Source organism: Lethenteron reissneri, chromosome 44 (assembly GCF_015708825.2).
Source record: "Lethenteron reissneri isolate LAM-NWPU_2019-01 chromosome 44, ASM1570882v1, whole genome shotgun sequence".
Lineage (NCBI taxonomy): Eukaryota > Metazoa > Chordata > Hyperoartia > Petromyzontiformes > Petromyzontidae > Lethenteron > Lethenteron reissneri.
The window spans coordinates 10,754,649-10,776,623 of NC_083822.1; the positions used below are offsets into that span (position 1 = coordinate 10,754,649).

Here is a 21,975-nt window from a genome sequence, read left to right on the forward strand (position 1 = left end):
TAACGAAGTTAAAGAATGAGGGGTCGATGTGGTGGGGATAGCTTCAGGGGACTAGGGTCTTGAGATTATTGATTGTGCGTGTTCCATATCTGAAAATTAGAACATTTTGGTTTGGTCAGTGTGCAATGAACACTGTTCGTGGGCATACCCTGTGAGGTTTCGGAAAGAATATCTTTGTATTGCGACACCAATGGTACTGTTGGAATATAATTGCAAATTAAGCAAAACACCTTTGTGCACAACTGAACTGGTAAGTGCAAAGCGGCAGATTGGTGTGCTCACCTCGGTCATGTCTTGCGTATTTTTTCAGATGTGGGCACTGTCTCCGACCGTGTTTGCGCTGCTGAGCGAGAACCTGACGGTCGTGCATTTGAACATCGCGCTGCACTTCCCCGCGGTGCAGTACGCTGTACTCTACACACTGTACTCCCACTGCACCCGGTGAGTTCTCCCTGCTTCTCACCCTGCCAATCTTGTGTGTGTTAACTGCATGCCTGCGTGTTGACCGCCCTCTGTGTGTGTTAATTGGAGAAACCCACCGCACACAAACTGTAGCGTCTTGAAGGCACGGCACACTCAGAAAATGCATTCAACACATGGATATATATTTTCTGTTTCTATCTACCCCTTGGTCTTCACAACCTTGGGGCTAAATCTTTTCCTGCTCTCATTTCCTCGGTATGTTGCTGCATCTCGAGTTGTTTTTTCTGTTTTACGTTTCCATCCCTGATTTGTTTCCATTTCTTGGTCCATTCTTTGACATTGCTTGCCCAGTTGATACACGGTCTGTCATTATTTGTCAATACAGTGGCTTGTTATACTGGTAGGAACGAAGTGGACCAGACCACCAAATAGATTAATGTGTCCGTCCGTCCGTCCGTCCGTCCGTGAGAGGGGTGGTGTTGAGGGTGGTGTTGGAAATGAAAGACTACGAGTCTTTAAATCTCACAGCGTTTCTTGTCAAAACAAACACTTTTAATTAACGTTACACTAGAATACAGTAATTTTTTATTTAACTCCTCTATACCTGGTCGATATCTCTGTACCGGTACTAAGTATTATTCCTACCAGCCCACCCCGCAGGGTCCTGTTTGTAAAGCGGTAATGCTTGTGCGTGTGTTTCTGGGCGAAGCGGTTGTGTAGTGGTTAGCGCACTATGCTACGGACTCGGTGACCCGAGTTCGATTCCCATTCACGACCAATATTTGAACCGGTGCTGGGCCTCCCCTAGGTCGACTCAGCCTTAAATTAGTACCTGATATGGTGTGTAAATATCAGCATTGGGGACACAAAGGCAGCCGGGCAAGGTGTTGGCCACCTACCCCTCGTGTGCTGTGCCGGCCCTGATAGCTGCTTACTAACAATACTTGTCCCACATATTTGTGAAGCCTATACCGAGAATCTTTGTCTTTGTTTTCAGCCACGAGCACTTCATCTCGAGCAGCCTCAGCTCACTGTCGCCGTCTCTCTTTGACGGCGCCGTCATCAGCACGGTGACCATGGCAACGAAGAGGCACTTCAGCACCATCATCAACCTGCTGGGGTCCCTGCTGTGCAGCGACAAGCTGGCCCCCGACAGCAGGTCCACATGCGAGCGAGCCGCGACACGTTGCTTCCTCCTGAACTCGCGGGCACCGTTGGGGAGTGCGTTTGGTTTTTAACGCTTTCCAACTCAGGTTGAAAGCGTTAATGCATCAGCTCTGTTTGTCTGTCTAGCGGGGGGGGGGTGGGGTTTGGCCATTCACGGTAAGGTGCTCCAATATAAATAACATTTGAATGTAATGTGTTTCTATTTGGATCGAAGGGCTGCCGAAAACTTGGTGATAAAATCTTGCGATAATGGATAATCCCTTTTGGCCATGGCCATGATGTTACACGCTTTACCATGGCCGCGTTAAATGTGCTGCTCTTGAGGTTACGTTTCTGCCAATTAAATCATTTTGAGGAAAAACTCGCATTGGGAAGTGTCATAGAATCCATGCGAATACAGTTTTTGTTGTATTGTTTCAGGAGGTGTATGGTGTGTCTGTGCATTCACCGCCTCAATTATCTTTTATTCTCGTGTTGTGCAGGCAGATGCTGTTGACCTGGGCCCAGGAGATTGCAGTGCTCATGAAAAAGTCCGATACTTACAGCCCCTTGTTCTCCTGTTCGGCTTTCCACACTTTTGTCAAAGGACTTCTAGTCACTGGTAAGTGCCTCAGTGGGTTCATGACAACTTGTATTCGTGCATGTAAAGTGAAGCAGCATGCCTGAATAATTGTGTCCTTTGTATGAAGAGCATTTATTTTTATTTTTTTGACAGCGATGCACGAGGAGCCATCGTTTTGCTTGCAGAGCTGCAGCAGCCTCCAGATCCTCGCCTCATCTCTTCCCCATGACGAAATGCAACGGTGAGAATTGGGGACATTTGAACACGGAGGTGGCTGGGTGGTGTTAGATGTAAAGGGCCACAGAGCTGGCGTTGCTGACATCCTATGATTGAATCTAGGTTTCGGCCAACCTGTAGCTTAAACCCGATGTTTGAAGTGTAGGGCGTTCTCAGCCCGTTCATGAATGAAATAAAAATCCATCGCATTAAATGTGGTTATGCAGGACTAATTGCAGCTTTGAGAATTAAATACTAAGGTTTAACTCTCGTTTCCAAGAAACATACCTTCTGTGGTATTGGTAGTGGAAACTAGTTGTGCCCCCCTTCCCTAACATATCAAACTGAGGCTGCTTAAGAGATCTCAAAAATTGTTCCCTGGTATCTGCCTCCAATGGGGCCATTCTCGAACTTGAAAGCGGTCACTTCTCTGTGAGAGTTCCAGGTTGATTACAGTAAAACCTTGGATTGCGAGTAACTTGTTTTGCAAGACGAGCAAAATTTTGTATTAAATATTAATTTGATAAACGAGCGAGGTCTTGCAATACGAGTAGTACGTGTATACGCTTTGTCTGCCGAGCGTCACGTGATCACGACTGATATACGAGTGCTTTGATATACGAGTGTTTTGGATTACAAGCACGTTTCCGGAACGAATTATGCTCGCAATCCAAGGTTTTTCTGTATTTGTTTTGTGACTTGGCACCGATTGCATCATCGGGATGAAATGGGGCAAAATTATAAAAACGACATCTTGACACACTTGTTTTGTCACCTGTGCAAAATAGGTTATTGTAATTCCACTCACTGATGAGGGTGCCGCTTGGCATGTGGTTAATGCGCTGTTGGTTGCTGCTACCTTCTCCTTGTTGGGCGACTCCCACCTGCAGGTGTGCCGGGGTTTGCCAGGTGCAGCTCTTCCACACAGCCGGCCGTGTCAAGCAGGCCTTTGGGAAACTTCTCAAAGCTCTCCCCGTCGACATCGTGCTTTGGTGAGAAAAGGGGGGGTGTCTACGATCAATCCTGAGATAAAAATCCAGGGATGGCGATTCCCGATCATCAGGTCTATCGCTCAGTGGAGAATTTGTGTATGTTCAGCCCTTTCCCCCGTCTACTACTGGACGGGGGCCTTCCTATGCAGGTCGAGGGGGTTGTTTGGCCATACTTCACTGTGCTGGTCAGTGTGGGTTGGCAAATGCAGGGAGATTTCGATTTGAAGCTTTCGTGACTGCATGGATTAATATTCTTGGTTCTTTCGGTAAAGTCACGTAGAAGGGAAATTATAAAATAATAAAAATAACCATGAGATAAAATTTAGGACGTCCTAATTTAGGACGCTGTCTTTCCGACAGCCCTGTTCTTCACCTGATGATGATTGCTTGTGTTGCAATCGAAACGTCGTGATAATTTTATCTTATGTTTTATTTTATTATTTCCCTTCTACGTGACTTTACCGAAAGAACCAATAATATAAATGCAGGGAGCTTAGACATTGGAGCAAAGCCCAGTACAAGGAGTGATTTTTCTGGGTTGCCTCTGCTGCCTCTGCATCCAACCACTATCCAGGCACAGATCTGCATGACATCTGGTATCTGATGAGATCGAGTGCATTTCAGTTAATTTGGTCATCGGCGGAGAAGCAGTTGTTCTAACTTATTCTCAAATGTACCCTTCAAAAGGAATATGACGGGAGGAGGACATGAGTAATACAATGACATAAGTCAGATTATGTTTGGCCAGTGAACCTTTGGGAGCATAAACAGCATGTTTAACAGATAAAATGTACAACTATGCTTTCCGTAAGATTTTTACTTTTTGCAACTTTTAAATACGGGTTTGTGAGCGGATCGTGGCATGCGCCGTGGGTTGTCTGGGCACGCAGCATCAACGACGGCGGCTGCAAGGGTGAGGTGCAGAGCGTGTCCCTCGGGCTGCGCGCACACATGGCTCGCCCCGCCAGCGGCACCTTCCACCCGCACGACTTCTCCGACATCCTCGCCTTCATCCTCTACGGCACGCTCAACCGCTCCGGGTGCGTCCGTACGAAACGGCGACCAAGCCTCCTGTCACCCGCCACGAACGCCGTAGACGTCCACCACTTCTGGGCTGTGCGCGCTGCTGCCCCACGGGGCCAAAGGCGGCTCGCCGACACGTTTAATCCGGCTTGCGGCATACCTCCAAACTTACTCTTAAAATTCTAGATTTGAGGCTTTCGTGACTGCAAGGATTCACATATGTGACTTTACCGAAAAAACCTAAGAGTATTACTCTTAAAAATTAAACCAATAATCTTAACCGATATTATTTCACCCGAAATGTGAAGTGATGCAGTTCACCTCCAGGCTTTAATAATATGTCGCAGGGACGTGGAGGTTGGTGTGGGTGCATGTGTCTGGGGAGCGAGGACTGCAGCGTGCTGTAAACATGGGTTTAATTGTATAGTACAAACTAGATTTAAGCACAGTTCTTATATGAACAACATTTATTTACATTACACACACTTGGGATATAAGTACAGTAAAACCTTGGATTGTGAATAACTTGGTCTGCGAGTGTATTACAAGACGAGCAAAATTTGTAAATAAATATTAATTTGATAAACGAGCGAGGTCTTGCAATATGAGTAGTACGTGTATACGCTTTGTCTGCCGAGCGTCACGTGATCACAACTGATATACGAGTATTTTGATATACGAGTGTTTTGGATAACAAACACCTTTCCGGAACGAATTCTGCTCACAATCCAAGGTTTTACTGTACACCTGAACTTACTCTCAAGCTGCGTGCTCATATCCAGCTTGTACTGTTTCTCAATCTTTTCCACGTTTCTTTCCCTTGCGCGTGGACTGTCGGCTCCAGGAAGGACCCGTGGCTCGAGCGGTTGTATCACAGCTGCCAGCGGCAGGACAAGGTGGAGGTGCGTGCCGGTGTGACGCAGCAGCAGCGGCTGCTGCGCTGCGAGGCGGCACTGTGGCTGTGGGCCGTGTGGGAGGCAGCGCAGTTCACAGTTCTCTCCAAGCTGCGCACACCTCTTGGACGCGCGCAGGACACGTTCCAGACCATCGAAGGTCAGCGCGCGTTCCACAAGTGGTCTCGTGGCGCATCGCCGATTCTTTTTCTGTCGTTTTTCAAAAGTGTTTTGTTTAATCAGGTGAAAACTCGAGAGGCCAGGAGAGTATCTTGAAAACGTATTTCTTTAGAAATGTTTTTTGTGCGTTTAGTTTGTTGTCCTTCCCCCCGCACCTCTGATTGGCGCGGTTAGTGACGTACGGTGTGAAAGAAGTTCAACATACATCTGTTGCAAGAGTGACCTGGGGCATTGGTCTGCCAGTAGGGCGTGGTGATTGCTTTGTATAGTGCCAATTGATAATTTTCTGGGTAATTTTGGAATTGGCAAATTTGGATCCTGACGCCAGCAGACAAATGGCCTTCTCTTTCGAATGACTTCAGACTATCTTTAACATCCACCGTGAAGAAAGCTAATTATTTTTATTGTAGTTATTACACCCACAGTATTAATCAGGGCTGCCGCTGGATTCCACCCGTGAATGTCTGCAACAAGCTGTGAACAGGCTGCTACTAGGCCACGTTACTGCCCCAATTATATTGATTATTACTTATAGTACACTTGTATTTCAGTGTGCTTTTCATTTACTGCAGACCTCAGTTGGCTTTTTCTTTCCATTGGTATATTTTTAATGCTTTCCACCTCCGGTAGAACATATTTATGCACCATCCCTGTCCATCTGTCAGGAAAGTGGAGTCACGATTACTCGTAAAGATGATCCACCATGAATGAAAATTTAGTATAAAGTGTTGCTGTTATGGAATTGCCCTATGCAAAACCGGTGAAATTGACGAGAGGGTTGTCCAAAACGTGGCAATAACAACCAGCTAAGAGGATTATACTTTGCAGTCAAGGCGATGGCGTCATTACGCATACCGTAATAGCGCAGTTCTTGACGAGTCATCTTGCAACATCACACACGCAAGTCTTTGGGTGTCTACTTAAGTGTTTAGGTTTGTTACGACTATGTTTGTTGAACTTATTTCTCTCTGCACGTAGCCAACCGTGCTAATTGGAGATGGAAAGTTGAACATTATCAACACTTACAAAATATATCTTCTATATAATATAACCCTTCTTGATTTATTACCCACTGTCCCAGTGAAATTAATCCAGCACATTTATAATCGAAACCATTGCTACCTTCACCAACACCTTGGTCAGCATAATAACCATCAATATCACTATTATCATCAACCCCACGACTATAATCGTCATTGATCACCTTGACTGTAAGATAGGCAGTGTATCACTGTACATACTATAATTCCCACCGTTACCACTTCGATCAGCACAATCGTCGTCGTAATTGTGTATGTGCGGCGTCTGGGTGATGCGGTAGCGTTTAGACGTTCTGTAATCCCACATTGTTAACGATGAATCGTGGGGGGCTGCAGGAGCTGTGCGGAGCCTCGCCGGAGTGGCTCTGAACCCCGAGGGCGACGGGGGCGGCTCGTGGACGCACGCCGAGGCCGACGAAGGCCACAGCAACTCGCAGCTGCGGCTCACGTTGCTGCTGCACTACCTTGAGGCGCTGGAGAAGCTGATGTACAACGCCTACGAGGGCTGTGCCTCCGCCCTCATGCCCCCGCCTAAGGTAACACTTGCATTCTGTGTGCAGCAGAGAAACCTGTAATCGAGCGATACACCGGTTATCTAATTACTCCGCTAATTGTACAACGGGAAAATAGGTTGGGGAAAAATAAATATTGCTCCACGTGTGTGATGGGCTGGGATTTGTGACATCACTGGTATCGTGGTTTTAGTTGATAAGCAGGGTTGAGAATAGATAGTCCTTCAATGGGCGACCACCATGCACTGTTGGTTGTGGAGGGTACATTGTGAGCAGCAGAGAGCAGTGGAACACATCTGTTATGGTACTCTACCTCTATGCTCCCACTTCTATGATGCCCACTTTCACCTTCGAGCACTGGCCAGCACGGTGAAGTATGGTCATATATCCCCCATGTCCCACACGGCATGGGAAAGCGGTGGCTTCAGAAAAGGAGTGTACATGTTTATATACAGTTTTATCAACAAATCTGGTCTTTTGCTCTAAGCTTTTGAGCTGCAGCTCTACGGAAAGGCATGCTTTCCGCTGGCCCACACATTTCACCACGTTGGACACTTCTGCCGCGTGCGTGCAGGCCATCCGGACGTTCTTCTTCACGAACCGGCAGACGTGCCAGGACTGGCTGACGCGGATCCGGCTGGCGGCAATGCGCGTGGGGCTGCTGGCGGGACAGCCGGCCGTCACGGTGCGCCATGGCTACCACCTGCTGGCTGAGATGAAGGCCGGCGGCACCACACAGGTGATGCGACACCGGGGGCATGAGGGAACTTTTACGCGACTCCGTAGTTGGCTACGTGTTAGCGCTTGGTAAGCGATTTCCCTATGCAAGTCTTGATAATAGTGAAACTCATTTGTTAACTAACTTCCCCTCCTGGATGTTTCTGCGATTAGCTATGTATGAAGCTTTTTTTCACATGCTCAGTGTGGGAGCGGGTGAGCAAGTTACAACAAACAATACAGGAAACGAATAGATAGATAACTATTTTTAATACTGAAATATATTAATATTTTAAATAAGTGGACTTGGACCAGACATGTCTGAAAAGGAATAATGGCGAGTGGTCCAGACTAATGACAGCGGCAGATAAAGGAGCGATGAAAACGGATCATGTGATTCTTGCACCGCCGGAGCACGAGGCCTGGCGATGGCTTGGAGAGACTCTAATCCAGCAGTGGATAGATTATGGCTGAAGATGATAGTGATGATGCAAATATTTAAGTTGAGGACAGGGTTCGTGTCATGGTTGTAAGTGACAAGTGACGCTAATGCTGAGCTGCTGTGTTTGTACATCGTCGTGGCCCTGGTTGTGCGACGTTCGCAGGGAGGCGAGTTTGAATCGGCGGTGATGATGGTTGTGGAGGCCCTGCGGGACCTGCGTTGCCCTGACGCTATCACGGGAATGGCGGTGTGGTGCGCTGGCCTCGCTGCCAAGAACCTACAGTGGATCGGCACGGTGGCGCTGCATGCAGAGGGCCGGTGAGGATGCCACCACCCCCCACGCTGGGCCTGACACTTACACTCCATGGTTCCTTTTGAGTCGAATCGCTCTGAGAAGGGGCCGTTTTGGCATAGCTGTTTGGCCAGTCTTTCGTACCTCAAAGAAATGGCAACAGAATTTGGTGAACACCAACATATCAATGGGTACAGCAAAGAGATCCGGCCTTGTCCGTCGAGTGCTCGTCGAGCTTGCATTGGCTTCCAGTTGCCGGACTAATACATTATAAGGTCTCACTCATTACACACAAAGTGCTTGCCACAAATGAACCAACGATACTTTGCTGTCCTCGTCAAGGAACATAAACCATCACGCAAACTCCGGTAATCCTGGCCAGCGGCTTTTGACTAGCCATAGAACAAAGACGGTCACTGCATCGCGCGCTTTCAGATGCGCTTCTGTGGCCATCTGGAACGCTCTTCCGATATTAGGAAGCTACTGGAGCTATGCACTTTTAAATCTAGATTTGAAAACTATTTTCTATAAAACAGCTTTTTGTGTTTAGTTGGTTGTCCTTCCCCCACACCTCCGATTAACACAGTTGGCTACGTACGGTACGAAATAAGTTTAACGTAAATGAAAGTGGAAATTCAAAGAAAGCCTGGCGTGTGATTACATTAACACTTTGCAGACCTGTGCAAGAGAGACTGATTTTGTCAATTGAAGAGTGAGTGTAAGAACAACGCTATATAATTTGTGCGTTCAGCTTTGAGAAGGCAGCGATGGACTACCAGGAGCAGGTGTGCCTGCTCACCGGGGTGGACTGCAGCATCCGGGGCCTGGACAAGGCTGTGCTGCGGCTGGCGAATCCAAGCACCAGCACGACAAGCCCCAAGCACATGACCAATGGTACTTCAGCACTAGCACCAACAAATTAACGCTGTAGCAATCATTACACGTGTACACGCGCATATATTACACGTGTGTATGTTAACTCTCGATGTTGCGTGAGTGGATTATACGTGTTGCGGATTAACCGTGCTTGTGAAAAAAAAATTATGATTACATATGCGCTGTTATTAGCTGTTCACCACTTATCGAGGGTTTGTGATTCAGTGCTCACGTGACCGCAAACGTGTTGGATCGTAAGTAAACGGATCACTTTAAGTAACAATAACAAGAGACATCGCATTCGACATCTTCATCCCATTCTGCATAGGAAAACAATTAAAACTGTTATCGCCTAATTTAAATTTGTGTGTATTATCTGTTGTTTGGGCCACTTCCCACATTATCCTGGATAATCATGAGTTGACAGGACTTGTCAGTAGAGGCCATGAAACTTGGTGGCCATAGGGAATGTAAACAGATCAAGTTAAGTAACAAACATTCATATTCTTGGTTCTTTCGGTAAAGTCAGGTAGAAGGGGAATAAAAAAAACATTAAAATTCTCACGACGTTTCGATTGCAACACAAGCAATCATCATCAGGTGTGAAAACCACAGCAAGAAAATTTGAAAAAAAGTGGCGGTTTTGTTATTACTTTATTATTTCCCTTCTACGTGACTTTCTCGAAAGAACCAAGAATATGAATCCCTGCAGTCACGAAAGCTTTAAATTTAAACAAATATTAAGATAAAGCTCACTGTTTTTACGCTTACTCATCTATCTACGTATTTTTATGTTTAGTTTGTCGTCCTTCCCCCGCACCTCCGATTAGCACAGTTGGATACGTACGGTGCAAAAGAAGTGCAGCATACTTATCAACTTGGTAATCGAAGCGCCAAAGAGAATTCGTTTGTTTAAGCCTTCACTGTGTGGCTGCTGCTGCTCTAGGCATGCGCATTGCCGTTTCAGGCGAAGGCAAGAAGACCGTGCTGACTAAACCGAGCGAGCCGCCGTGGGAGATGGTCGGGTACCTGGCGAGCAGGACGGCAGAGTGCTACGTGGCGCTGTCCGACTGGCAAGCCGTGCAGGAGTGGCAAACCAGCGCGGCCGCCCTCAAGCCCAGCACTGCAGCTGCCCTGGCCCTCAAAGTGGACATGAACTACATTCGGTACAACACCGTCTTTTTAGCCTGGGGAAACTGGCGAGAGTGGGGGTCAGGGGGTGCGTCAGTTTGCCGGGTTATGGATGCTGCTGTTATAGCCGATGCGGTAATTGCTCGTTTAACGCGGTAGACGCGTTCCTGAAAAGTGCCGTGTGAAGCGAAAATGCGTTAAGCGAGGGAATTAAGATACAAACATTCCGGTGCATAAATAAAAACTATGCAAAATGTAATCACATTTGGTTTATATAATCAATCTTCAGTTCATCCAATTGTGGGACAAAGGACTGAGATGAGGGTATGCTGCGTATTATGTAATTTCACGCGGATACCATTCCCACACTGTTTTGCTGCACAGCTCAAGAAAGTAGTTGGTCATTGACCGCTCATCGTGTTCCCGGTTGTGCCAAAGTGTTCCCTAATGGAGAAAAAAAGTGTTATAGCGATAACGCCATGGTGTGAAAATGTGCTGAGCGAGAACTTGCCGTATATCATGTCCCCAAGCTGAGAACGTAAGCGGATATTTCGTGTTCTGCATATCGTGACCGTTCTTTTGGGAGTGGAACCCCAAGTATTGGAAAAAATTGGTAACAATTCATAATAAAGGATTTTTGGTTAGATCGCGTAGGTATAAATGTGTCGTAACACTCCACCACCCGACACAGCCAGTGAGGTTTGTCACGTAAACAAAACGTAGGTTCGCGCTTTTAGTTATTTTATAACTTGCGGTTGTGTATGGACCGCACAGTGCCCTGAGCCGTTTTGAAGACGGGGACTTCACCGGATGTCGGGAGCAACTGGATCTTCTGCCCGGAGAAGGACTGAGCATCACGCCCAAAACCGTCAAGGAAAAGATGGGTACGGCATCAATTCTAGATTTGAAGCTTTCGTGACTGCAAGGATTCATACTCTTAGGTTTTGTTTTTTTCGGTAAAGTCACGTAGGTAAAAAATTGTGTTGCCTCCGAAACGTCGTGAATTTTTTAATTTGTTTTATTTTACTTTTATTAATTTAATTTTTTTTACCTACGTGACTTTACCGGAAAAAAAAAAACCTAAGAGTATGGGTACGGCATATTAGTTGTCCTTCTCCCGCACCTCCGATTAACACGGTTGGCTACGTATGGTGTGAAAGAAGTTCAACGTACATATACACATCATGAAAGCATTAAAATGGCACCACTGAATTTGTACAAATCAGGGTAGTGCCAGATTGAGTTTTAGAAAAATCTATAAAAGTTCAGTGTGTGGGGTTGAGGGGTGTGGTGGCTCAGAGTGCAGAGATTGCATCGCTGAGAACCTGGGCTCGATTGCAGCCCGTGGTTAAACCAGGTTTTGTAGTGCAGTGAGTTGATGGTCTCAACCCGGTCACCAATAACTGCAAAAAGAACAGGTTCAATGTGATTCTGCACTTAATTGGTCTAAATTCCAGCTGTGATAATATCTAACGCACGACGAGAGATGCTAACGAATACTTTGACACGTAGTAAACGGCACACTGTGGACAAAAATCGAGGAAAAATTCCTAAAAATGTCGTGTGCGTGCACAGACTTCAAGAAGTTGCTGCCGAGCGTGTTGAGTCCGGACCCGACGGAGCTGCACAAGGCGGTGGAGACGCAGCTGATGCGTGCGGCCACGTGCTACGTGGGTGCCGCGCGGTCCGATGGTGCAGAGCAGGAGGGCCACCTCGCGGCTGTCACAGAGTGAGTCTGCGACGCGACACTCGCAGGGTGGGCCCACGCGGAGCGCGATCCATGCCGTGGAACGCCGCGCCCTAAACCCTGCCGCGTCTCTGCCGCCGCAGGCAAGTGTCCAAGTACCTGAAGCAGACGGCCAAGCTCACGGTGACGCCGCTGCGACTGTCGTTGCTGAGCCTGCGCCCCTGGCTGCCGGCGCTCCCCACGCTGCAGCTCTACTCCACAAGCAGCCTGCAGAACACCATCGCCAATCAGATGGGCACCAAGGTGGGGTGTCCACTTTGTTTCTACCCTTTTGAAACGTTTTACAAATAATACTCTTCAACTATAAATTATTTTTTATTTTACCAAGTAAGGCCCACTGAGCTATTTGACTCTTCGGAAGCGACCTGGCCAAAAATGATAGCTCAACGAAGTGACGATTCATCATCATGTGGAAATGCATAGCAGCCAAATTTTCTAAATGTGGAGGGATAAACTGGAGGACCCAGATAAATGCAAGCTCCAAATATACCGGTGTCAGGGTTGGGATAAAACCCACGTCCTGTATACGAGTCGAGGTAGTTAACATCTCGCCACTGTAAATCATTACACGCAAAATGTGGAATACCTTACAATGCTCAGTTGACTTTTCACCAGCCTGTTTTACTTTCATTGCGTCTCGTTGACTCGGCTGTATACCCAGCTGTTCATTTGTGCAGCGTTGTAACTAGTTTAAATCGGGGCCTATTTTCATTGCTCGTGACAACCAACATTTATCAGTGTTAAATCTACAAATGGTCAGTAATGTAGGAATGATAACTATAGCAGCACTGTGTCCAAATTTGTAGCTCTTGTGTAACTGTTGCTCTGTACACTATAACACTATGCCCGATACTTACATGACAGATGGTGAATGTTAACATGTCCTTACAATAGCCCTGGTATAACTGCGGTGTGTGGCCACGCGTGGCCGTGTGCGCCTGTGCAGGAGTGCCTGGTGCCTGTGAGCGAGCGCGTGCGCAAGTCCTGCAAGCAGCAGGACGTGCGGCCGTGGCTGCAGGCCCTGCGTTACGCTTCCTTTCAGCAGGCGCTGGCGCCCAACCTCACACTCACAGGTCAGACGGAGCTCCACGTCCCTGCTGCTAACGGCTCGGCCGTGGCATGATGTCGCATCGTGATGGGCTGCCTGCAGCTGTTGATGGAGTAACAGAAGGGTGAAATGTAGAAGCTTGGGTGCTTTCCGGATGATTTTCATGGTGAATTACTCGGAACTCTTAAAAACATGGCGGTCGCCCTCATACGTGTAACTGTTGCTCTGTACCCAGGGTGTAGGTAAGGAGAGAATGATCACTATGAGACCTCCTTTACCAGTGGCAAAATATAGTAATAGGTTTTTACCCGTTCAACTGGAACAAAAACTGACACCTTTATACGAGGCATCATGTTTGCAATAACCACAACACAAGCAGTCAAAATGCAAACAAAAAGAAACAACTCAGGACAGTGCATATCATTATCATCATCAGAGTTGTTTCTTTTTGTTTGCATTTTGACTGCTTGTGTTGTGGTTATTGCAAACATGATGCCTTGTATAAAGGTGTCAGTTTTTGTACCAGTTGAAAGGGTAAAAACCTATTACTATGAGAGAATGATCGTCGTTCTATTCTACTCGCTCCGCAGGCCCCACCATCCCGGTGGATCTCCACGTCACGGAGCTGCGTCTCACTGCCGCGAAGTTCGCGCGCAAGCGCTGGCAACGTGGCGCTGGCGACGCGGCTGCTGACCCAGGCTGCCGGATCGTCAAATAACACCGCGGGGAAGGATGCTGGTGTGGCCGGAGAGGTCATCGCTGGCACTCAGGACCTGGCCGATCTCCTGTCTGGGCTCACTTTGAAGCAGGATCACGGGGGCATGGAGAAATGGGTGGCCGAGCTGGACATTGAGAAGGCCAAACTCCTGTACTGCATGGGTCAGTTTTCGGCAACTTCTTGAAGCGTAAAGTCGCCAAACGAGCCTCAATAACTTGTCAGGTGTTGCTAGCTAGACCCAAAGCTATAAAAAGTGTAAATATACCATTTACCAAGTGTTACACATAAACTGGAAGCATTCTTAATATATTCCGGTAATTTGTCCTAATTCTGCATTGTGTTCTCATTATAGAAAATCGCTCTTTGTCGTATATCGCTTTGACAAAAATGTTGCTGCTTGGGAAACCCAAAAGTTGCTCGATCTAGCGACCAAATGGCTTAGGTTAACAACACTGGCACGGGTGTGTGTCCTATGACGTAGCTCTCTCGCGGTTAGTTTTTCGTGATTGACGCGATAATTTCAGAGCTTTTAACTCGGTCTACTTGCTTAAAGGAAAGGCGCTGAGTGCTCGCTGTGGCTCCGCATGTGTGCTGTGCAGGCCAAACGACTCGCGCCATGGAAATGCTGAGCTTGTGCGCGCTGTCGCACTGCTCCGGGCCTGCGAGCCAGGCCTGCGCCCGCTCCCTGCTCACCCTCACCAAGTGGCTCTACGGCGACTGGAAGGAGGCCTCGGTCCACCTGCGCCAGGTCTTCCGAGCTCAGCTGGAGGTGCCCTCACCAACATATATAAAAACTTCTTTATTTAAGTCGTAGCTCTTGGCATGATATTGTTGTAAAATGCTTAAAATGTGTATTTGCAACTATCGCAGCCAAGCAGTCCACCTTATACAGGTAGTCCCCGACTTACGATAGTCCGACTAACGATATATCGATCTTACGATGGCGATAGCGATATGACAAAATTGTAAGATATTTTACATTTCGCGCGGCAGGCAAATGCAACAGCGTATGAGGTACGATACTGTACGTTGGGACGCTGCCGGGATGTACTGTACGCATATAGTTTATACATTACGGTACTGTAAATTGCTCTGTTTTGCTAAAATTATCACCATTCTTTAAGACTCCTGGGTAGGCTAGGCCATCTTCGACTTGCGATATTTTCGACTTACGATGGGGTCGTCGTAACGCATCTCCATCGTAAGTCGGGGACTACCTGTATATATTTACTGTGAACTTCTTTCTCACCGTACATAGCCAACTGTGCTGATCGGAGGTGCGGAAGACGGACAACAAACTAAACACAAAGTAGTTACAAATTATTGAAGTTGCTTCATTAGGCCTCTCTTTTTGCTCGAAGGAAACACCTTTTTTTGTATGTATGGTCTCCAAAGAATATTCATCACATAGTAAACAAACTGTTTTAATCCTGAAAGTGATTAACTACGTTTCATTTGACATTTTGTTTGCAGTCATTGATGTCTGGGCTGAGACTGTGAACTCGCTAAACTTAAGAACCCAGCTTACGCATGAGCGGGGGTTAACTGGATCTGAACTCGGTGGTGTTGTCAGTGCTCACTCGGTACTTTTACACGGCATCGGCTTCTTGTAACCACCCGGCCACCTTGGGTGGTGGCGTGCATGTGTGGGATCTCTCACGCATTCCACATTACCGGGTGAGCTCTTCCCTTCAAGTGAGGGATCTTATGCCTGGGCAGGGTGACACAATCTCTCGGTGGCGAGATATTAACTATCTTGCCTGGTAGGTCGTGGGTTCGATCTTGACCCTGACGCCTCAATATTTGGAGTTTGCACGACTCACTCAATGGAAGTGCTGAGCCCCTGTGCGCTGTCTCACTGCTGCGGGCCAGTGAGCCAGGCCTGCGGCTCCTCCAGTTTTTCCCTCCACATTTAGAAACATGCGTTTAGAGTTTACACTATGAGATCTCTTTTACCAGTGGCAAAATATAATAGTAGGTTTTTACCCTTTTAACTGGTACAAAACTGACACCTTTATTCAAGGCATCATGTTTGCAATGACCACAACACAAGTAGTCAAAAAAGCAAACAAAAAGAAGCAACTCTGATAAGGATGATAATATGCACTGTCCTTGAAGTTGATTGGCCCACACCCGAGACGGCTTTCTTTAGAGCCTAGTCATCTGGCCCTACACCAATGGGGACTAGGCTCTAAAGAAAGCCGTCTCGGGTGTGGGCCAATCAACTTCAAGGACAGTGCATATTATCATCCTTATCAGAGTTGCTTCTTTTTGTTTGCTTTTTTGACTACTTGTGTTGTGGTCATTGCAAACATGATGCCTTGAATAAAGGTGTCAGTTTTGTACCAGTTAAAAGGGTAAAAACCTACTATTATGCGTTTAGAGTATTTGGCTGATATCAATTTCCACACGATGATAATCCACTTCGTTGAGCTATCATTTGTGGCCAGGTCGCTCCTCAAAAAGAGCTGTATAGCTCAGTTGGCCTTACCTGGTAAAATAAAAATAGGTTATAGCTTAGTTTTCTCGTGTGTCTTGGTAAAGGCGGCTGGCGGAGCGCTCTCCCCGCTCGGCACCAACATCTCCGCGCTGGCGGAGGCGAGTCGCGCGGTACCGCCCACAGAAGACCGTGCACCGTCCTGCCCTCGCCTCACGCCCGAGACATCAGGTGACGGCACTCTCAATTCACCTCGACGTGGCCGGAGAAACGGAACGCTGTTCAATTTGCACCTTGAGTGTGGCGAGTTTCATCGGGTTGTTTTCTTTGCAGTGAGCGTGGGCGTGGGGGAGTCGGACGTGATCATGGGGCAGCTCTATCAACTGACGGCAATGCGCGCCCCTGAATCGGCTAAAGCCTGGGCCTCCCTGGGCAGCTGGGCCTATCGCTGGGGACGAAAAGTCGTCGACAACTCCAGGTGCCGACACAGTCAAGTGTGAACACTCTTCTCTCCCAGCTGTTATGGAGGCAGCCCGGTCCATGAGCCCACAAGCAGCAGTCTTTCATCTGTATTTGTCATCGACGAGCTGGTCCTGGTTGTTGGTGCTGGTCGGAGTGTGTGCACCACAGTGAGCTTGTGTGATTGTCTTGCAGCCAAGGGGCGAGCATCCCGCTGCTCGGCACGGAGAAGGCGGAGGTGGAGACGCTGCTGCCGGCGTGCATCCCAGAGGAGGAGAGGGCGCTTGTCTACAGCATTCTGGGTCAGGCCGTCTGCCGGGCCACCGGCCTGCAGGTGACCGTCCCACACGCGCATTACCATCACCAGCAGCAGTGTTGATGCGTCTTATACAGTGGTACCCCGGAGATCGAACATAATCCGTTCCAGAAGGTCATCGGAACACCGATTTGTTCGAACACCGAATTAATTTTCCCCGTAAGAATGAATGTAAATGACATTTATTGGTTCCAGACACAATAAATCTCTCATTATAAAAATATTTTACACGAAATTGACAGTAATTACATGCATAAAATCATACAAAAAAACACGAAACAATAAATTAATGGAATAAATGAATACATATATGGAATAAATGAAATGAACATTGAACTTCACTTTACCTGTAAGGAGAGTTGACAGCTTGAGTGGAAAGTGGTGAGAAGGAGGAGGAGGTGGTAAAACCTTTGTCTGGGCAAGCTTCATGCACGCTGGCCGTACGCGTCTCAGCCGTACAGGTTCTTTCAAGTCGCGATTGCCCGTTCAACCTCCGAATTTCGTTCGGTTTCCGGGGCAAAAAATGTTCGGAAATATTGTTCGAACACCGATTTGTTCGAGTTCTGGTGCGTTCGATCTCCGAGGTTCTACTGTAATTGTGCATCGCTTGGGCTCATGAAGGCAGTGGTCCCTGGCCAACTTGTTTGGTCCCTCCTTAAATCTCTAACTTGCTGACCCGCCCCTACTGGACATCTGTGAAAAAGAGCTCCATAGCTCCAAAGCCTGAACCTTATAAAACAAGTGTGATCTTTCGTGATAGACCGCGTGCTGAGGATCTCTCCTAGAGATGCCCACAATAGTGCGAGGTATGCTCAGCAGGTGAGCTAACTTGTAAACCACACTCGGATAACGAACGGCTTTATCAACCTTTGTGTCAGACTGTCCTCGTAAAGGCGGGTTTGCCTCCGCACATCTCGCTGGCGGCTTCGCATTCACTGCCACTGCCACCCCACTGCACAGGATGAGGAGCTCTCGGTGCAGACTCCCGAGAGTGATGAGGGAGGTGGCGCAGAGGCTGTGGAGGGCGCCGCGGAAGGGGAGGGCGAGGGGGCCGTGCGGCGCCGTTTACTGGCTGCATGTCCAGCCCTGGCCGACGAGGACCCCGAACCGGCGCTCGACGGACTCCTGTCCGTGTGGCGCGCCGTCGCAGGCCGCATCTTCGGCCTCTACAAGCTCTCCTGCCGTGCCTACTTCATCTTCCTGAGGCTCAACGCTGGGCAGGTCCGCGGTGATCCACATCTCATATGGGTTGGCGTCAGGGTTGCCATCTCCTGAAAGCGGGAATTTGCCAAACTCGCTTCAAAAAGTGGCTACATAGACTTTCTACAGTCATCAAAAATGTCTCGAGACCATTTGCCATTTATTGACCGGAAATAAACTGATGCATGATCCTGGGCGCATAGAAGATGAGTACAACAACAGCATTTTCTGGTCTGTGCTTTGCTACCCACAATGTAATCTTGCTGCCTATAACACGTGCTGTGCATGTTGGTCACCCATCCAAGCACTATCCAGGATCAAACCTGCTGAGCTCCCACGGTCAATATGCTTTCTGGGCGATTAGTTTTACGTAACCAGAAGTGTTCGTGTCACGCTTCATAAAGTTTCTCCCCTTTAGTCATCGCGGGCGCCCGCCTCACCTTTCCTGTGCCGTCGGCAATGTCGCTGCACGACATAATGGCGTGCCCGTGTGGAACACAGGCGGGGGCCAATGGAGAGGATCTTTCCAAGACACCTACGGCCGCTCCGGACAACCGACAGCAGAGTGGAGATGACCTCATCGTTATGGCGACGCTGCGGTTGCTGCGGCTGCTGGTAAAGCACGCGGCGGAGCTGCGGGAGGAGCTGGAGCACGGACTCGCCAGCACGCCCACGTCTCCCTGGCGCGGTGAGCCTCTCGTTCGGGTCCAATGCCACCCATATCCTGACTGCTCATCCCAGCCCAACCGGTCGCACGACTGGGTGATTGCGCGTTTGCCGCGTGTTGCCGAGGTCCTGTAGTTCGGGACGAGCGGCCCCTCCCTGTTTTAAGACCTCGAATGCGTTGACCATGAATGTCTTAAACTGCTTGTTATAGAATCGCAAAGAAAACACGTAAATTTACCATGGAAGGTGTTGCAAGTGCATTTAACACATCGCCAATTAGCGTTTGATCTATCGCCAAGTACGTTCGCTCCATTTTAGGGCTGTGTTGTGGGTAGCCGAGGGCAGGTCGGCAAAATCCATAATTTTTCTAAGTCTATGCTCGTGCATCTCCGCTCGCAGCCTTCACAAACCCTCACTGACCAGCGTGGCAAAATATGGTCATATAAACAACCCGCGCGGCGTGCTAAGGCCTGATTCGGCAGCAGGGGTGCTCAAAAGGGCAGTAAAATGCTCACTTAATAACACGTTCCTTCGGAGTGGGCAGGTAGGAACTTGGTTGGACAGCGCATTAGTGTGATCCATGTCACGTGCAAGCTGCATGGGGTGGCGCGTCACGTGGTGCTGAGCGTGGCTATGCACGACAGACAGACAAATAATCCCTGGTGGGCAGTGTGGAACTGTTGTTCCTTCCTGTATAAGCAAACGTATGCATGTTCTGTCCTGTGGATCGTGTCAGTTTGTGATGCGTCGTGGTTCCCTCGGTGCTGCCCGCCCCATTCCCCCCACCCCCTGCAGGCATCATCCCTCAGCTGTTCTCGCGGCTCAACCACCCCGAGGCGTATGTGAGGCAGAGCATCTGTAACCTGCTGTGCCGCGTGGCACAGGACTCTCCGCACCTCGTGCTCTACCCTGCCATCGTAGGCTCCGTCTCGCTCACCGGTGACGCGCCTGGCTCGGGTAGGCTTCCCCCCCCCCGAGCCGACATTCAACCATCGGTTTCATTATTGATGCTTTAGATCCGTGCGTGTGTGTGTTCATCTGTAACATGGGCCCACGATAAACTCTCATGAAGATCCAATAGAAATTAAAAATTTGGTGAGACTTTCCCAAGATAAAAAATGGCCAATTGATGAAAGGGCTGTCTAAAATGTGGCTATGAACAAACAGAACAACACCATTATATGGATAAGCCTTTTCGGCCGAGGCGTTGATGTCACACCCTATCGCGATGTTGCACGTCATGGTGCGCCTCTCGAAAGGGAACATATTCATCATTCGGTAAATACTTTCAAGGAAAAATGCATGTTTTGAAAGCATGACAGAATTCATGCACGTGCATGCTGCTTGTTTCTTGTTTGAGTAATCATCGAACAAGTGTGTCGCACCCTCTGCTGTATACTCTGCCTGCCCGCCTTTGTCTCCCAAGTGGAAATGTTTACACATCGCACTAGGTACACATTTGAGGCTGAGTCTACCTAGGCGAGGCCCTTGACCGGTTCAGATAATTGTCGCCGGTGTTACCGTGAGCGGGAATCTTATTCGGGACGCCGGGTTCGTCGCGCAGCTACTGCTCCCCACCCACCTCCTCGTGTGTCGTTCCGGCCTTTCATAGGTGCTCGCTTACAGTACTTGCCCCAACAGTCTGTTAAAGGCTATGCGAGGGATCTTTGTCTTTGCATACCCCGCGCTAATGAATGACGAATATTCTCTCCCCGTGTGTTCGCAGTGGGCGGTCGCATGTCGGCGCTGCCGTCTCTCCTGGGCAGCCTGAACGAGCGCGAGGGCGGCCTCTCGGGACCCGAGGGGGCAGCGAGCTGCCCCTCGCAGGCAGACGGGGAGGGCACGGAGGCGCTTCCCCCGCTGGTGGGAGCATCCAGTCAGGACCAGGCCATGATGCAAGACTGCTACAGCAAGATTGTGGACAAGCTGATGGCCAGCAGCCCCACCATGGTCTCACAGGTTCCGTGCAGCACCATGTCCAGACACAAACATTGGGGAGCGGGAGAGGTGTTCTCGATTAAACAAAGGCGCAGCCCATTGAACAAATTGCTTTCTTTCTCACAAAAGAAGCTCCAAATTCTTGTGGGACAAACTGGAACGCACACCCTAGCCGTGTATCTACAACCGCTGTTAGTTTGTGTGACTAACCTCTTCTGCAAATACATTTTACCTCCCAGTAGGAGTTAGATGTTTATCATGGTTTAATGGTTAGCGCACCGGTCTTTGCAATCCGGAGGTCACCAGTTCAATCTTCCAGTGTGGCGGTTGAAACAATGGTGCAAGTTTTTGTAAATCCCCACCCCTCCAGCCTGTCCCCACCCAGCAGTGTAAATGTGTACACCACAGTTGATCAGAAGGTCACTTTGCAGTGGAGTTGTGTGTGGGCACTGCTTTCTTTTCCAAGATGCCAGTGTGGAAGAGTAGGCCAAAGTACCGTCTTTAGAGGGCGCTCCCTCGAGCTTCCTCGAGTGCAGGGGTTGACAAGCTGCGGCTGTTTCAGGACTGCAATGCGGCTATTGAAATATTGAGGCTTTTTTTTTTACTGAATTCCCCAAAAATGGCACTTGTTATTTTGGTTGCCCCGACCCCTGTTCTCGTGAGAGGCCCTTCCTCCATCACAGTGCTCCCGAGCAATCGTTGCCTTGTCCTTTTCATTACCATTGACCAGTAGTTGCCCGGTGGGTGCCGTTGTTGAGGCCGCTGCGTTGAAGCCGCCGCTGCACTTGTCCCGCGTGTTCAGGTGCAGCTGCTGGTGTCAGAGCTGCGCCGGATCACGGTGCTGTGGGACGAGCTGTGGCTCGGGGTGCTGCTGCAGCAGCAGATGATGGCGCTGCGACGGGTGCAGCAGCTGGAAGACGAGGGCAAGCGCGTGCAGGCCAACGTCACGCTGCGCAAGTATGGCCACCTCTCATGACTCG

The 21,975-nt window shown here is 48.8% G+C and overlaps 1 protein-coding gene across 1 annotated transcript in view; it reads left to right on the forward strand.

Moving 5' to 3' along the window:
• SMG1 (SMG1 nonsense mediated mRNA decay associated PI3K related kinase) overlaps positions 1-21,975 on the forward strand; it is a 51,579-nt gene that overhangs the window by 9,926 nt on the left and 19,678 nt on the right. The window contains 27 exon segments of the mRNA XM_061569973.1: positions 311-441; positions 1,421-1,582; positions 2,073-2,191; positions 2,306-2,393; positions 3,259-3,360; positions 4,251-4,400; positions 5,228-5,436; positions 6,833-7,032; positions 7,583-7,747; positions 8,331-8,485; positions 9,211-9,353; positions 10,303-10,501; positions 11,241-11,350; positions 12,042-12,195; positions 12,297-12,456; positions 13,160-13,286; positions 13,852-13,922; positions 13,924-14,140; positions 14,579-14,748; positions 16,524-16,647; positions 16,750-16,894; positions 17,071-17,209; positions 18,152-18,412; positions 18,893-19,079; positions 19,853-20,014; positions 20,784-21,016; positions 21,798-21,952. Of these exon segments, the coding sequence (XP_061425957.1) occupies positions 311-441; positions 1,421-1,582; positions 2,073-2,191; positions 2,306-2,393; positions 3,259-3,360; positions 4,251-4,400; positions 5,228-5,436; positions 6,833-7,032; positions 7,583-7,747; positions 8,331-8,485; positions 9,211-9,353; positions 10,303-10,501; positions 11,241-11,350; positions 12,042-12,195; positions 12,297-12,456; positions 13,160-13,286; positions 13,852-13,922; positions 13,924-14,140; positions 14,579-14,748; positions 16,524-16,647; positions 16,750-16,894; positions 17,071-17,209; positions 18,152-18,412; positions 18,893-19,079; positions 19,853-20,014; positions 20,784-21,016; positions 21,798-21,952 (4,238 nt within the window).